Source organism: Podarcis erhardii (assembly GCF_964252035.2).
Source record: "Podarcis erhardii genome assembly, chromosome: 8".
Lineage (NCBI taxonomy): Eukaryota > Metazoa > Chordata > Lepidosauria > Squamata > Lacertidae > Podarcis > Podarcis erhardii.
The window spans coordinates 409,384-426,494 of record NC_138499.1 but is presented as its reverse complement, the minus strand read 5'-3'; the positions used below and the strand labels follow the sequence as shown (position 1 = coordinate 426,494).

Below are 17,111 nucleotides of genomic sequence, written 5' to 3'. Positions count from 1 at the left end.
GGGTGGACTCAGGTGCTTGACCGCCCTGTGGCGTCAGGATTAACCCCCCGCTGGCTGTGGGGTGCTGCTGAAGTGCAGCAAATGTTACATGCCAGCCCCGCAGATACATTTATAGCATTTTTACGACGACGACGGTGCAACCTTTCCCCTTTCCAAGCGGCCACTCCTTGCCTTTCAAGGCTGTTGGAAGCGGGTCTTGCCTCCCGTTGCGTCGATGCCCTGACCTGGAATTCTCCCCTGGGAGAGGCCGGACGGAGCGTCCTCTCCTGGCGCAAAGGCCAAGCCCTGCTGGAGGGCGATGGGTGGGGGCGCCACTCTGACATGAAGGGCGTTTGAGGTGGGTACGGAGCATACCCCGTCACCCCCGAACCTGACATTCTACCCTCGGCCCGCTGCTCCTTATGCGCCAGTTCCTCCTAAGCAGCTTCCCCGCTGGCCCCAGGAAGAGGATCTCTCCCGCGAGCGGCGCAGGCCCTGGGTTGGGGGTGGAAGCCCCCTACCAACCCCACTGAAGGAAGATGCTTGCTGAGAGCGCCCTTCGCCCCTAGAGGGAGGGTCAGGCAGGAGGAGCAACTGCGGCGGAGGCCCGGCTCAGGCAGGCGCGCCCGGCGGCGCCTTTGTCCGAGGGGGCGCGCACAGGTGCCTGCCGCGCCGGGGAGGGGGCAGCTGCGCTGTGGGGTCCCTGGCCGAGCGCAGCCTGGCTCCTCCTCCTCCTCCTCGCTCCGGTGTAATGTTCTAACTCGAGAGCCGTGACAAGGCCCGTCCTCGCCGTCGCCGGGCTATTTATAGGTCCGCCTGCGCCACTGCCCCCTCCCCAACAGCCACGGGGGACCCGCGGGGGCTGGCGGTGTCGTGAAGCCCGCAGCTCCGGACCCTCACTCGGGGGCTGCCGCTGCCGCGTCCTGTAGCTGCTCCTCTTGCGCGGCCGGGGGGTGCCCTCCGGGACAGCGGCTCTCCCATGAAGATCGTGCCGGGTAAGCCGTGGGTCTCGGACGGCCGAGCGGGGAGGCTTTGGCGCCGGCCGGGCGAGTTCCTGGCAGTTATAAAAAGCTTGGCCGCTGCCGGCCGTGATTGATGGGGGGGGGGAGGGGGTATTTGCTCTGCCCACCCGGGGCAGCGCCGCGCTCGCCCTCCCGCTTGGCTCCGGGGAATGCGAAGCGCACTTGGCAGATTGGGCATCAGGCCTGGCGCGAGCAAAACCCGCGATTCTTCTTCCTTGCCTCCCTCGGTCTTGTGGCTGCGCTGCCTAATGGTTGGATCGAAGGGGCAGAGCTAAGCGGAGGGGGAGGGCGTGCCAAGGCGCTGGGCTCTGCCCTGGCGAGGGCGAAGGGAGTGGTCAAGGCGCGCGGGTAACCTTGAGCGCTGCCTGCGCAGGGACAGCGGCGGGGCCGGCTCGCGCCGTCGAGGCTGCGCCGGGCTAGGCCGGGCTCCGGCGGCTCCGCAGTGCGGGCGGCAGGCCGAGGGGGGCGGGCCTGCGGGCTGCCCCGGGAGGAGGAGAAGGAGGATCCTGCTCGGGCGGGGCGGCCGCTCGTTCAGCGCCAGGGACTCGGCGTAGCGGCTGCTGCTGCCGTCGGAGCACCTCCGTGCACTGCTCGGCGTCGCCCGCGGCCTCTGCCATGGATCCCGGCGGCGGCAACCTCTTTCCGTCGCTGGTGGTGGCCGGCCACGCGCTCACGCTAGCCCTGGTCTGGTACCGGCGCCGCGCGGGGAGCCCCGGCGAGGACGGTGAGTGGCGAGAGGGCGCGCGGGCGGCGCTGGGGCCCCGAGGACAGGCAGGCGGGCGCGCGCCGAGGGGCGGGGCGAGGCGACCGAGCTACCCCTCCCCCCCCGGCAACCAAACACTGACACGTGGTCGCGCGCCCATTAACCCCTGCGTGGCTGCAAGGCGCGCCCGCGTGCCGAGAAGCCGGCCTTTGGCAGGAGAGCCGCTCCGTCGGTTGTCAGTCGGCGGCGTCTTGTGCAAGGAAGGGATAATGATTCGTTCGGTAGAGTGGGGGACTCTGGACCGCAGAGTTGTGGGTCGGAGCCCCGCGCTGGGCAAAAGAGTCCTGCATTGCAGGGGGTTGGACTAGGTGACCCTCGTGGTCTCCGATTCCGTGGACCCCTGCTTGGCGGCTTTTGGGTGGCGCCTTCAGGTCGAGAGCTCTTTGGGTCCCTTCGCTGCCTTCAGTGCCGCTGGCTGAGCTTGGTCGGGGGCCGCGCTCAAGGCGACCTACCTTACAAGGCTGTTGTGATGAGAGGGGGAGCAGGGGCGCCTCCTGCTGCTGACCTGATGCAGCGCAGCCCGCCGGGCTAGGAAGCCCGTTACTCCTCTTCCACTGGCTCTCCAGGGAGATGGGAGTCTCACAGTCTTCCTCCTCAGCGAGAGTAGCTGGGGTGAGACGCTGCACTCTCCTCCTTCGGGGGCTCCACCAACTGGCCTCTCAAACTGCCCCACTGGATGTCACCCAAGTCGGAGTGGTTTTTCTCCGTGACTCCAAGCTGGAGCATCTTCTAGATAGTAGCAGAATGAGGTCTGCGGAATTAGTTCCCTTCTGAGACCCGTGACGTCAGGCTGTGTCCTGCACTGGACTCTGGAATTACCTCTGCCGAGGCAATACCCCCCCCCATGAGATGGGGGAATGCAGGAACAGCACTGGGCCAGCTGCTTGTGGGGCTGGAGAGGGTCTCTCTTGGGGAGTTGCTGCTCTCTGGGTGCTGATCCCGCAAGGCTGTCTCCACTGCCCTTGGGGGTCTGCCAGAACCCACAAGGAATGACTGGTGGGGGGGGGGGTTTCACTGCGTGTTTCAGCAGCAGCAGCAGCAGCAGCTGCCCACTTGGGTGGGGGCAAGAGGAGTGGGACAAAGGGCAGGTTTAGTTGTAGGTATGGGGGGGGGGGAAGAATGAGCAGGTGTCCCCCCAGGAAGGAGGAAGGGGTGGCAGCTGCTGCTGCTGCTTCTCTGGCTTTTAAATGGGAGCAGCAAAGCTTTGCCTAAAGATCAGTAGGATTGAATTTCTGTTGGAAGCGCAGGAAAGGAGGAGGTTGATTTCTGGATAGTGAAAGTGATGTTCCTGGTTGATGACGTGATTGCCTCCCCTGGAATATTTTCCAGTGCCACTTCTGATGCCATCTGACAATCTGCGGAAAGGACACTTCCCGCCTTGGGGGGGGGCATTGGGGAGGCAGGATCTGTTTGGGCCAAACATTCCTGTTTTAGTTTTCTGTTTGGGATGCTACCAGGTCTTCTGCAAGGGGGTCAGAGTCTGTCTGTCAGACCCCCAGATCTCACTTCTGGGGCCACCCTAGGATGCCGCCCTCACCCTCACATGGGCCAGTGATCTTTCAGATGAAGGAATGTGGCATTTGGCAGTTCTGTTTTGATCCCACACAAATGTGTGGGGCACTGGGCATCAGAGCTCTTTGCTGGGGGAGCAGGAGAATGCATTTAAATGGCACAGTTTGTTCTGGTAGCGAAAGCACTTTGGGGAGGGGTGATTTTCAGTGGGAAATTGGGGAGGGGGAGGATGAGGGAGAGTTTAACTCTCTCCTGCCAGCTGCTCAGGGCTCCACATGCGTAATGTCTTTTTTTTGGCCTTTAGCAAACCCCGTGGGATGGCGGCGGCGGCAGCAGCAGCGCCGCCTTGTTCATTCTGTTCTAGCAGGCACAGCACATCTTTCCCTTGAGGGTCCCAGGGAACAGAGGGCTGGCAAGGGAAGTGGCATCATGGCTCACATAAAAGCATGCCAGCCCCACCCCTCTGCCACATGCTCCTTGGGGCACCAGCAGCCTTCTCCTTTTGATGCCAGCTGGGCATGGTCACCTCTTAGCAGCACCTGTGCCTCAGCTTGGGTGGGGCTGTGCCAGACAGCGCAGGTGGCAGCCTCTGAGCATGTTTTCAAAAGGGCGGGGAGGAGCCAGGCTGCTTCTCTGGCTGCGCTTTGGGGCAGGAGGGGGAAGGGCTGTGCTCCTGGCTTCCTCCTCTGTTGTCCTGCGGGGTCTCTGGGGCAAAGGTGTCTGTACTTGCTGTGCTTTCTCTCCCCCCCCCCCCGCTAAAGGCTGGAGTTGCATAGCTATGCCACCACTGGGTGCTCTCTCTCCTCCCCCCTCCTTCTCACGGGGATCATGTGCCAGCCAGCCTTTTGAGCTGGCATCCTTGTTGGGCTCTGTTCCCCCTGCCAGCTGCTGCTGCTGCTGCCCCCAGCTGTTTCCCAGAGTGGGGGAGCCTGGAGAGAGACCCCCCCGCCTTCCCTGCTTCTCTTGGGCCCAGCCCAGCCCTCCATGCTGCCCAGTCATGCTGCATTCAGCTCCGATTTCACAGCTGCCCTCCCCCTCCCATAGGCCCGGTTCTGTGGTGCCGTTTGGCAAGCAGTGCTGTGCCCAGCCAAATGCAGAAGCAGGAGTCCAGGGCTCAGTTTGGGACTTTCTCTGAGCATGTGCAGAGTGCATCTTTCCTTGGTGCTGCAGAACCAACGCCCACCCTTAAGCTTGGACTTCGGGTGCCACAGGGCTTTCAGCTCAGGGAAATTGTGCCATCTTCATGGTGGTTCTATTCCTCCTTTTAAAGGGTTTTTTGTGGGTTTCTGTATAATGCTCTGCTGTTTTGCAAGAGGCTGCTATACTTTAATAAACAAACAAATATTGTGTGTGGGAGATCCCCTTCTGTGGCTTAACATCTGCAGGTCCCATGTCTTGCGCAGGCCTTGGTGCCCCACCCGTCGGTCCTGCTGCTGGTGATGTCCTGACTTTCGTGACACAAATGAGGAGGTTCCTCCTGTTTCCCGCTGCCCCTTCTGTCAGAAACTGAGCTGGTGGTTTTCTCGGAATCTCTGCCACTCTGCCACTCATTCCGGGCACCAGTGTGGGTGGGGCCTTCCCCCATTGCCATGGCAGCCTCCTCCCCAAAAAACACACATCAAGTGATCAGGAAACCGCAGTCTGGTAGCGCACAGTGAAACTGGAGCTTCCTTGCGTTGAAACTGCCGGTGGCGGTTGGGGACCCACGTGGGAGGGGGGCTGGCAGCGTGGGGAACCAGATGAAGGTTTCATTTTTGGAATAATAATTTTTCAGAGTAGTTTTTACAGTTATATCAAAAATTTCTGATTTGATTATACTATTAGAAATATATTGACTGATAATTATGAAATTATTGTGAGGTTTAATAAGTTAACTGTTTATATTTGGACAACTTTTCTGCTATTTCTGCTATACTTTATTGGAAGGAGAAAAACAATCATTTCCTTAATAACAATTTAAACCATTTATTTAGCTAAAACAATAACATTGTAGCATATGTATCCATGTTTGTTCACTGATGTGGTTAAACAATTTTTAAAAAAAACAAAACTTAGGCTGAATTTTAGCAGACATGAAAAACTTAAAACAAATCCTTATTTCCTGATGAATAACCTTTGGCCTGTAATGTAACTTAAATAGAAAACTATCTTTAGAAAGATTCCCCCCCCCCCGGCATTTTATTTTAAAAATCCAATTTGAATACAATTTTTTTTAAATTAAAAAAAAAAACCATTGATTTTTATCCACCCTGGTGGGGGGGGGGCACAACATTCTGTGATTTGGATGGGGGGGGCAGAATGGCAGGGCTAGGCTTTTCTTTATATATGTAGTATTTTGCTGCATCACTTGTGGTGGTTCAGTGCTCAAGGAAACAGTCCCTGGCCTGGCAGATAAGCTAAGCTCCCGAATTAGGCAAAAAGCCCACTCAGCATCCTGTTCATCCAATCAAATGCCCAAATGGCCGTGTAGACCTGAAGGAGCATCTCCACCCCCATCGTCCAGCCCGGACATGGAGGTCCAGCTCCTTCCCTAACTGTGAGAAGTGAAGCTACAGGGAACCAGGCAGAGGGCCTTCTCAGTAGTCCCTGTGGAACACCCTCCTATCTTTTTTTTTTTTTTTTAAAATATTTTTTATTAACCGGCCAATCAAATCAAATTAAATCACATCACATAAATTCCGAATTACAAAGCCGAATTTTAAATTTTGTTGGGGGGACCCATATTTCAAGATCCGAAGGGGGATTCTGATCATCTTCTTGCTACTGCATTAATGTCCAAATCAGTCCAAATCAATCCAAACAGAGTTCATAATTCTATCCAGTCTTATCTTGCTGTTTCCACATCACATCTTGTTCATATATTTTCTCTTTTTTCTTTATGATCTCTTCTGATAGTCTCCTTAAGCCGATAAACACCAATAATAATCCTGTGTGAATTTTTCTGTTCTTCCAATCCTCAAATCGAGATGGTTTCCATATATCATCGCCTTCATAGATAACATCGCTCTTTCCATCATTAATCTCGCAAAACTGTCGCTCTTAAGTCCCACTGAGGAGTTTCACCCACAATATAAAAACAGCTCTATTTCTCTATTTCTCCTCTCAGACTTAAGTCCTCCAACAGAACTTCCCAATATGGCGACGGCACTTTTAACTGCGTCATTCCAAAGCCCTTATACATTCCACGCTCTTCTTAAAACATGCTTTGGTTCGAAAGTTTATCTCCACACAGCGTTAAATCCACAGCTTAAGTCCTTAAAACGACATTTCTGACTTGTGAGGGGAGGGGATTCTTGTTTAATCACATAAGGAAAGAAAGGAAAGTTCCCCCCCCCTTCCCCATCAGTCATTTGCCATACTGAGTCTTGGCGTATCTTCTCATGATTTCTCTTGTTCCTCCGACTCGTCTTATTTTATCAGAGATCTCTTCTGTTAGCAGTCTTTACTCCCCCTTCTTCCTTGAGATATGTGCATTCCTTCATCCAAATTGTTTCTTTTGAAGTTCTTGCAGCTAGTGGCGCGGATCAGGGATGGCGTCCAGGAGCACCGGAATCCCACAGGAGGGCTTTGTGCCTAGTGCCCCCATCCCCACAAATTTGGGGGTGGTATAGGGCGCAGCAGGCAAGGCAGTCCCCCCCCCATCCTGGGGGGGGGTAGGGAGGCTAATTACTCCCATCATAGCCTCCAAATTACCTCGTGTGGGTCGGAGAGATGTTATTGTCAGCCATCTTCCGATGCGCCCCCTGGTGGCCCCCCCGGAACACCCTCCTATCAGATGTCAAGAAAATAAACAACTACCTGACTTTTAGAAGACCTCTGAAGGCAGCCCTGTATAGGGAAGCCTTTTAACATTTTATTATGTTTTTATGTGTGTTGGAAACCGCCCAGTGTGTCTGGGGCAACCTAGTCAAGATGGGTGGGGTACTATTGCTACTATTACTGGAAGAGCAGGTGGTGCTGTGGTCTAAAGTACTGGGCCGCTTGGACTTGTGGTTCAAATCCCCGCGACAACGGGGTGAGCTCCCGTTGCTCTGTCCCGGCTTCTGCCAGCCTAGCAGTTTGAAACCACACCAGTGCAAGTAGATAAATAGGTACTGCTGCAGTGCGAAGGTAAACGGCCTTTCCATGCGCTGCTCTGGTTTCCATCATTGTGTCCTGTTGTGCCAGAAGCAGTTTAGTCATGCTGGCCACACGACCCGGAAAGCTGTCTGTGGGCAAACGCCGGCTCCCTCAGCCTGAAAACGAGATGAGTGCCAAAACCCCAGAGTCGCCTTTGACTGGACTTAACCGTCCAGGGGACCTTTACTACTATTACTACTAGTAATAATAAACCCACCAGCAGGATGTGGGTCTCTCCCGAGAGCAGCTCTCTCTCCTGATTCCTGGCAGCAGCTCCCCAAGGGTGGAGGGAGAGCGTAGTCCCTGCGGCCAGGAACCATGGCTAGCCTTTTCCTGCATGAACTTGCCCAGCCAGTCCTCTTTTAAAGCCATTTCAGTTGGTGACCATCACGGCCTTATTCCCTTGTCCTTCCTTTGGCGCTGCCCTGAACCCTCCAACATTCAGCTTCCCTGGAAGTCCACACACATTCGGGTGCTGTGGCAGAGGGGGGAAAACCCGTCTCCATCCACTCTCTCCACGTTGTGCATAATTTTATAGAGTCCTACCTCTTACTAGCCTTTTCTCTGGAATACGAAGCTTGAATTGTAGCCTTCCTGCCCAGGGAGCTGCTGTGCCAGTGGGGAGAGGGGTGCTGTCCGGCTCCCCCAAAGTGGGGGACCCCGACGCCTCCTGCCTCCTGCTGTCTCTCTGGACCACGGCGGCTCCTGCGCTTGTCTAACCTTTTGCCTTTGACCTCCAGGGCAATGGCTCACAGAGTCCTCTCTGCCCAGGCCTCCTTGTGGGTGAGCTGGAGCCTTTCCTTGCCCCAGGACTGTAAGTTGTTGCAAGCAACAGCCCTGATTGGAGGGGGGGATCACGTGGGCCCCAACCCCCACTGCAAGCTTTGCCCCTCCAGTGAATCAACACCCGTGGTTGTTAATGTTAAATACTACATACTAAAGTGTGTGTTTTGTGTTGTTGTTGTTCCATGGACTTAAATACGTGGTGGCATCTACCATACTTACAGCACTTTAGGGGCTTGTGTCTCAGTGTGTGCAGAGGGAGAGAGTGTTTTGGGCCCCTCTCTGTGTTTCAGCCCCCCCCCCCCGATCATTTTGGCGGATCAGGAGCATAGCTGTCAACTTTTCCCCTTTTCTTGTGAGGAATCCTATTCGGAATAAGGGAATTTCACTTAAAAAAAAGGGAAAAGTTGCCAGCTGTGATCAGGAGCTGACAGAGCAAGGGAGGGTATGGGGTTTTTTGGCAGGTGGAGGGCAAAGGACAGCTAGGGCAATGAAGCAGGCGGGCCTGGGGAGGGGTGAGTGTGTGTGTGTGTGCGCCTCTGGGTTCCTGTCCACTGCTGCCCCAAAGCTCAGCCTGCTGGCGGTCTGTGCTGAATGTCCTACACAGTGCAGAATTGACATGGACTCTGACCAGTGTTGATGGAGGGTTTCTTGGGGGGTGGAATAGGCAGGCGGGGGTAGAGGGACTTCCAGCTCCTCCTGCTGCTGTCAGGTGGGGGTGCAGCTCTCTGGCTGCTCCCTGCTGATTCTGCTAATCCCTGTTGGGCTGCAGCCTGTTTCTGGGCAGAAAACTTCCGCTTTTTGCTGTTTGCCACCTGCCTGCCTGCCTGCCTCCTGTCCTTGGCCCCTTGCCAGGCCTGCGGGGGGGGGGGGCTGCCGCTGCCCCCCCGTCAAGGTCGCACCTGCCAGGACGCATCAGCTTCCAGGGTGTGTCCAGATTCTTGACTGCTGTGGAGGTCACCTCTGGACTCCGGACAGGGCTGCTGGCTTTCCAGGGGGTGCCTGGCCCCTGTGCTGGTGGGGGCCCTGTGGGGCAAGGCAATCTGGGAGGGGCTGCCCCACCCAGTTCTGTCTTGGGTCTATTTTTAGATGGCACAGCTTCTGTCTGCAAGCTGGTGAGCGCCGAGGGAGGCTGTTTATCCTGGAAACCAAATAAGAGGCCTGGTTACTGTGGCTGCTGCTAATGGGGCTGTTTCTCCCTCACCAGACCACAGACCAGACTGCTGTGGGGAAGAGGCAGGCGGGGTGGGGGTGGGTGGGGGAGAGAGGGACTGGCCTCAGGCCAGGCAGTGGGATTCCACTCTCCCTCTGGACATACCTGGGGACTTGTGGGCCTTCAGTGAAGCTGAGTGTGGGGAGAATCAGTGAAGAGTTAAAGTGTGGCATTTGCTCCCCAGAAGGCAGGGATGGCCCCCACTGGGATGGCCTTAAAAGAGGATGAGACCAATACCTAGAGAGGGCTTTGATGGCTATTTGCCCTGATGGCTCTGCTGTGCCCTGGGACCCATGGAGGGTAAAGGTAAAGGGACCCCTGACCATTAAGACCTGCCAAAGGCCCTTCTAGTCCAGCATCGCCATCTCCCAGGGGCTGGGGCTGAGTGGGGCCCATATTCTGATATTCGTTGCTCCTGAGGCTGGTGCTTTGCTCCCTTGTGCTCTCTGACCCCATGGGGGGACCCCACTTTTCTCTAGGCTGGTGACGTGGGATTATTAATAATATTTATTAGTGGAGTTCTCCTGCCAAGGTGAACTCAAAGTGACTTACAGAAAACAAACATTTAAAAATGAAATAAGTGGACATATGACTGTTGAATTTTAGAGTATTTATTTTGTTTGTTTATGTTAAAGAAAACTCAATAAAAAGCATTTGGGGGGGGGGAAAGAAAACCGAAAAAAAAGAGAATAAAAACAAGGGCACAAACAACCTAGACCAGGGGTCAGGAAACTTTTTGAGCTGGGAGCCGCTCCACTGTCCCTCAGACCTTGTGGGGGGCCGGACTATATTTTGGGGAAAAAATACAGTATGAACGAATTTCTATCCCCCACAAATAACCCAGAGATGCATTTTAAATAAAAGCACACCTTCTACTCACGTAAAACCCTCTGCGGGCTGGATTTAGAAGGCAATTGGGCCGGATCCGGCCCCCGGGCCTTAGTTTGCCTGCCCATGTCCTGGACACTGGCAGATGATATGAGTAAAAGGCAGGTGGGATAGTGGGGCCTCCTGGCTGGGCCTGGCTGGAGGGGTTGCGGAGCCCCCTAGCGGCCACCTGGGGGATAATGATGAGACCCTCCGCTTGTGGGTCTCTCACCCGCAGAGCCTGCTCTTTCCTGTGGGGTGGGAGCAGAGTGGGCAGCCGCGCCCCCTGTGCTTGTGCTGCTCTTCTCACCTCCCCCGTGCTAGGAGGGGGTTCCCGCTTTTCCTCCGCAGTTTCAGGAGCAGCACCCATCTTCTCCCCCCAACTTCCACGCCCCCCAGGTCTTTCTCTCTCTTTGAGGGGGGTGCTTTTTGTTGGGGGGGCGGGCGAAGGAAGTCAGACCTCAAGGCTGGGACAGTCAATGCCGCGTCGCGGCAGTGAGACGTGTTGGTGCGTTTGCAGCATAAGGGCACCTCTGAGCATGTGCAGAGAGCGGGCCTTGGCGGGGCGGTGTGTGGCGCTGCTTTGGTGAGCGGGAAAGGCCGCCTGCGTGCGCTTCCTGTCCCGGACGCAGCACACCCTCCCCCCCCCCATGTCCTTATTCACTTTTTCCAGCTTCCCGCCCTGCTGTGCCAGAAAAGGGGGGAGGGCGGCGGAGGATGCTGTTTTGGTGCAGGAATCTGGTTCTGATTATGCCAAGTGACTCAATTGTCCCTCTGCTCCGTGGGGAGGGAAGGGGGGCAGCGGGATCCTGCTGCTGCCCCCTACCCCGCCCAGACCCTGGGAACCAGGCTGGCCCTGAGAATTTCCCAGCGTGACTCAGGGGCCAGGGAGCCCCCTGGGGGCCGGATGCCTGCAGGGAAAAAAGCACCCCTCTCTCCCCCCCGCTGCGCTTATCGCGCCCTTTCGCAGCCGCGCGCGGCCTTATCTGTCCCGCGCAGACGCGCACGTGGGAGCGGGGGTCACGCGGGGGGAGCGAGGCCAGATAGCCAGGCTGGCGGGCCTTTCCCTGCGCAGGGGAGGCCCACGGGGTAGTCGGGGCAGGGCCCCCCCACCGTGTCCCGGGGGCTCCCGCTCGTGGGCAGGAGCGAGACCCCACGGGGGGCGCCAGAGGTTGCCCAGCCCGGTGCCCTCTGCCCGGCTCTGCAGAGAAGGAGCTGGAGAAGGAGCTTTGGTGGGACTGGCTGACTGCGCCGCGAGGGCGGGAGGGAGGCGAGGGCGTCGCCGGCTCCCTCGCCAGGCGCCCGGCCAAGGCGCTGGTGACCAGAGGGCGACGTGCGGAGTCTCCGCGCGGCTCCAGCGGGGCTTCCCTCGCTCGCGCCCTCGGGGACCGGCTGGCTCGAGTCCCGCAGCGCCCAGCGGGCCGGAGCTGCCTCTGCCGGGGGGCTTCTCGCCGCGCCCCCGAGGGTGGCTCCGGTGGCGCTTGTCGCTCGTCTGCATCCTCCGAGGGCCGGGGAGGCGGCCCGCTCCCCTCTTGGAGGCCGCTCCTGGCTTGGTGCCCGCCTGGCATTTCCCGCCAGTCGGCGGAAGGCGGCTGGTTAATGATTATTTCTTTGTCGTTCGTTTCGTTTCTATATCGCTTTGTGTTTTCAAGTCGGCGGCAAACCTCAAAGCGGTTTACAAGCTGCGTGGAAACAGCGAACAAAACCAGAAGGAAAACAAATAGAATGTGTCCCTGCAGAGCAACACAATTAACAGGAAACTAAGACATTATTTTAATAATTTCGCAACAAGACCCTACAGAGGAAGATAAAGTGTCGAATACACATTTAATGCTGCAAAGTTAAGAGCAAAAAATTATTGGAAGGGGACGGGCTTGGGATAGCTCAGTCAGCAGGGTCGTGGCTTCGAGACCAAAACGTTTCCTGCCTTGCGAGGGGTTGGACTAGATGACCCCCGGGGTTCCTCCCAACTCTGCGATTCTATGACGATGATTACTAGAGGAAGTCGGGTATCAAATGCACCCTGAAAACAGCGCTGGAACAGGCGCGCCCTTTCCCAGAGCCTGTGGTGTTTGTTTTGCGCACCCCGCGGCACTGGTGTTCTGCTGCTGGCAGAGCGCACGCCTGCCATGTGCGCCTGGGGGCGTTTTTCTGTGTGCGCAGTGGCCTAGATCGCGGTTAGGGTTAGACTAGACGGCCTCTGGGCTCCCCTTTCCCAGTCCCACCCAGGCCTGGGCCGTCGGCGGTGCGCATCTCTGGCAGCCGGGCCTGGTGGCGAGGGGCGGGCGCGGGGCGGGGCGCTTCCTGCTGGCGGAGCCGTCGAGCCGGCCGGGCGGGCGGGAGCCAGAGCGCGTCGCCATGGCTTCCCGTAGCAGCAGCAGCGCCCTCGGCGGGAGCGCGGAGCCGTCGGTGAGCGCCTACTTCGCCTACAAGCGGGAGGTGCTGCTGGGCGCCTCGGAGTGGCTCTGCGCCCCCGAGCGCTACCGCCAGCGCCTTCTCTACAGCCAGCTCTGCTGCGTAGGTAGGTGGGTGCGTGGCTGCCAGCGAGCGGTGGGAGGCGGGCACTGCCAGGCAGCAGCTGCACCCCTCCCTCCCTGCTGCCAAGGGTGCGCGCCGTCCAGGCTCGGTCCTCCTCGTCCTCAGCCGCGGCGAGCCGAGGGTTAAAGGGGGCGCGGAACGAGCTGTCTCCGCCTCCCGTCCCCGTAGCAACCAGCCCGCGCACGCGCGCTCCCTAGCAAGGGAGGGAGTCCGGGCTGGGTGCGCGCTCCCGGCCCTTCAGTGCCTTTTGCCAGCGCCGCTGCCGGCCAGAGCCCAGGGAGCGCGGTTGACTAGAGTCTCCTCGGCTGGAGCCGCCTCTGTGGGGCTGCCCCATCTCTGTGCCTGGACTGGCACCTCCTAAGGGGCGCTTGCCACCCGGGGGGGGGGGCAGAGGCGCCGCGGGCGAATGGAAGTCTTAAAATACATCTCTATATGCGAGTGTGTTTATTGTTTTTCACAGTGCAGGGAACAGCAAAACAAACTGGCCATTCTTGAGCTCCTTGAAGCAAACGCCGCTCCTTCTCTCTCAAGTCCTCCATGCCTTTGGGGTGGTCTCTCTCTGGGGGGCGGGCGGGGCTCAGCTCCTGGGAACCATTTTTAATTACAAGGCTGCATTAGATGACTGTGAATCAAAGTTTCCCCTTCCTTCTGGTGGGCAGGGAGCCCGGAGGAAGCAGCGGCCGGCCTGGTGTCCTGCCTGGAAAATGTTCCTGGTCCGGCTGGGGAGGAGGAGGGAGCCCCTCCCGCCCTTGGCAGGCACACCTGGCAGCAAAGGGGAAGGAGGAGCCCGAGGGATCCCTGCCAACCCCAGTCCTTTGGCAAATTTGCATAAATTCCTCACTTTCTGCTCAGGGCTGGGTGTGGACGTCCTCAGCACTAGGAGCTTGCTTGCAGAAAGAAATGTAGCCATACAGTCAGCACGTTGCATTCTTTCTGCCCTGAGGAGCCGAGATCCAAAACACACAGGAGAGAGCAGAGGATGGAGAGGCAAGGGGGAGTGTTCTCCCTTGGACAAAAAACAAGGACCCCCGGGGAAGACCAGAGCAAAACAGCAGCCAGTAGGCTTGGTCTTGATTGAAGACTGTGGCGACAGGACTCCCACCTGCCACCAGGTGGAACAAGATGGGAGCCCCAAACAAAAGAGCCCCCAAACTTTTATTAGCTGCTAATCCCCATGTTATATCCCCCAACTACATCACTCATACATCACGTTTACATCATGAAAGGGGAGGTCTGGGGGCAGTAATCTGAGCATCCTGGACCCTGCCCCATGGTTCTCCTTGCCCTCCACCAAACACCCATCAAGTGTGACAAAAAGGATATTTACATTTCCCTGTTTCCCAGCCAAGTTCATCCCACCCTTTTGTCTTCATCTAGGTTTGTTATTTCTGGAATGGCTACCTGTCTGGCACTCAGGTATCAGGAGGCCAGGGATTATCACTCAGGCAGAGGGGCTGCTGAGGAGCTGAGCTCACAGGTCTATAGGAATTTCTGAAGTTTTCCCAGTGAGCCAGTACAAAGATACATTTATCATTTGGGTTTGTGCAGCAGAGGCCCTTTGAATAGATAGGAAGAAACTGTGATGAAGTTTTTTGCGGGGACGAGTCACAAAAGTGATTGTGCTGATTTTGGTAGTGGGCTGCATGTGCACAATATCTGCTGGAGGGGCATCTCCCCCCCCCACCTATACATAAATTCCTGCAACAGGAGGAAGCACCATTCCTTCCCTTTAGACTGTAAGCTCCTTGGGGCAGGGACCTGCTGCTTTGCCAGGGCTGGCTCACCTGCGCAGGCCCTCCGGGGGTTGGACTCAAGCTCCCAACGCAGATGCAGGCCAGGAGGGTCCCCCACCCCCCACCCCGAGTCAGGCCCTGCTCCCAAGCCTCTCTTTTCAGAGGAGCCTAGCTGTAGAGGCTGAGCTGGCTGTGGGGCAAGGCTGCTGCGTGCAAAGATTTGCCCCACAAGTGCGGCAACTGCTTGGCACCGGAAGGGTGCGCTTACCTGGAGCCCTGAGTCACCCTGGCGTCAGCTCATCTGGAAGGCGCATAGTTAACCCCCTGGAATCTGCTCCCTCCGGGCACAGTGGCTTTGAGAGATTTCGTGGAGGAAGATAAGGCTGTCTCTGCAAGGCGCTGCCTGCAGGTCCAGGGGCAGAACGGGCTCCTGAGGCTTATAAGCAAAGGTTACATTCTTTATCTGTGATTCCTGCATTTGCAGGAGGCTGGAATAGATGACTCTTGGGGAATCTGTTGCCACTCTTGATTCCCTCCAGGGCCTCTGATCAGATTCTGATGCTCTTCTATGGAAGCTTCCTGGAGAGCCCTGCCCAGTGCTGGTCCAAAGGGGATGAAGGCCTTGAGCCAAAAGCCCCCTGATTTCTCCATGTGCCACACTTGGGGGGGGGGCTGCCCTGCTTCCTGTTTGAGAGTGAAGGAGGGGCCCAGAAATGTCCTGATGGAGGAGCTGGTGCCCCTTGGAGTCCTGGCTTGGGGCTGGGCCTGTTCCCATCTCTCCCTGAGGCCTTGTTTGTTCTGTCCTTCCTTCTCCTGGGTTTGCCCAGGGAGGGGCGGCTGTGGGGTGGAGGGAACCACAGGGAGGAGCAGTGCAAACAGCTAACTGCCTCCTGCCTGTTTCCTCTTTTTGCCCCCAGGAGAGCCTTTCTCTCTCTCCCCCCCCCCCAATTCCTTAGCCACTGTGTCCCCTGCCTATGGTGTGCTGCTACTGCTGCTGGTGGTGTGACTCAGTGTGGGCCTTGGCACCAGGGCAGGATGTGAGCAGTGCCCCCACGTCCTCTGGCGTGCTGGCCCAGATGTGTCGGCTGCGGCGGCAGCAGCTGGAACTTCTCTGTGGTTTCGAAACTGTTGTGCTGCACATTCCTCTGGTGTGCTGGGACCCAGCCCAGTTCTGCTTCTGGGGAGCCAGGCGGGGCCTGGGCCTGGCTGCCCTGGAATGTGCTCCTGGGGCCGTGGCGGGGGGGGGGGCAGCCACTGGAGCAGCCGCCCACTGCAGACTTTGCCCTGGGTGTCTCTCTGCTCCCAGCTGCACCGTTGGTGGGGTGGGGTGGCACCCAGTGGCCTTCTCCAGACTCTTCCCTCAAGGGGGGGGGAATCTGAGGAACCACTGGGAAGCCATAGGAACAGGAGGATGAAGGTGCTGCCCCCCCCAGCCCCCTGAGGTGTGCATGGGGTTCCTTCTCCTTCCCTTGCACCTTTTGCAAGGTTTAGCCCTGCCCCCTCCCTGCCCACACCTGACAGGGCGCCTCCTGTTGTGAGCGGAGGGGCCCTTGGGAGGGTTGGCGCACAAACACCCCCGCAGCCCTGTGGCCATTAGTTGGGCGTTGCCCCACTAGCAGGGTGAGTCACAGCCCAGCCTCGTGCCAGCCTGGTGCCTTCCCCCCGGGCAAGCTCCAATGCTGTGCCCACGCTTCCAGACTCTGGGCCTGTCAGGATGGGTGCCACTGAAGGCTGTGCTGAGTGGCCCTGGGAGAGAGCAGCAGGGTGGTGGTGGTGGTGGGGTGCCAGCTATTGCCTCGTGGGCATTGGGAGCCCTGCCTGGCATCAACCTTCTTCCCTGGTGCTAGGAAGACCCGGCCACACCGAGGCTCTGGCTGGCCCATGTGGTGCCCCTTCTGCAAGTCACTTGGGGGCAGCATCTCATTTTATTTCCACACCAGCCCTGTGAGGTAGGCTAGCCAGAGAGAAGGGTTTTCCCCAAGGCTACCCAGCGAGTGGAGATTCAAACCCAGACCACAACACACTGCCCACCATCCTCCTCCCCCCTCCCCCGCTCCTGCCCTCAACCTTGAGAGGTGCTGGACTTTGCTTCATTGGAGGCTTTCAGAACTAGATGGGATGACCACCTGCCCTGGATTATTTAGCTGTGATTCCGGCATTGGAGGGGGCTGGACTAGATGGCCTCTGGGCTCCCTTCCAACTCTACCGTTCTGTGATTCTGCTCAGGGAGCGGAGCTGGTTGGGAGTCCATGAATGAAAGTGGTGGAAGAAGTTCTTCCTTTGGGTATACTCTGGGTGGAAACAGGAGTGCTGTGTTTCCCCTCTGTGTTGACTGCAGAAGCACAACTAGGAGTGGAGCAGAGGGGGCCTGATCCCCCTTTTTTGCTCCCCTTGCTGGGTGCAAGGGGAGCTCTTCATCCAGGCCTCTGTTGCAGGCTGGCCAGGAAGCGGTTAAGTTTTCAGGAAGCCCTCTGGGCAGAGCTGAGGTTTCCTGCCGGGCTGGGCTGGGCAGAGCAGGGGAAGCCCAGTCCCCTCCCTCGGAGAGTGGTGGGCAGGGCTCAGGGGAGGCGCTGAGGGCCCAT

General features: G+C 57.8%; 1 protein-coding gene across 21 annotated transcripts in view; it reads left to right on the top strand.

The window, feature by feature from the left end:
- The window catches only part of PLEC (plectin), a gene marked incomplete at its 3' end in the record, with an annotated part of 117,825 nt that overhangs the window by 61,396 nt on the left and 39,318 nt on the right, over positions 1 to 17,111 (top strand). For 2 of the 21 annotated variants that reach the window (XM_081875004.1, XM_081875026.1), the window contains exon 1: positions 1,602 to 1,725. The exons of 14 other annotated variants lie outside the window; for them this stretch is intronic. In XM_081875004.1, the coding sequence (XP_081731130.1) occupies positions 1,617 to 1,725 (109 nt within the window). In that variant the 5' untranslated portion in view covers positions 1,602 to 1,616. Of the gene's footprint in view, positions 1 to 902; positions 975 to 1,601; positions 1,726 to 8,124; positions 8,210 to 12,601; positions 12,780 to 17,111 lie in introns of those variants that run through there. 5 more of the 21 variants (XM_081875025.1, XM_081875024.1, XM_081875015.1 and 2 more) reach the window with 4 other exon arrangements.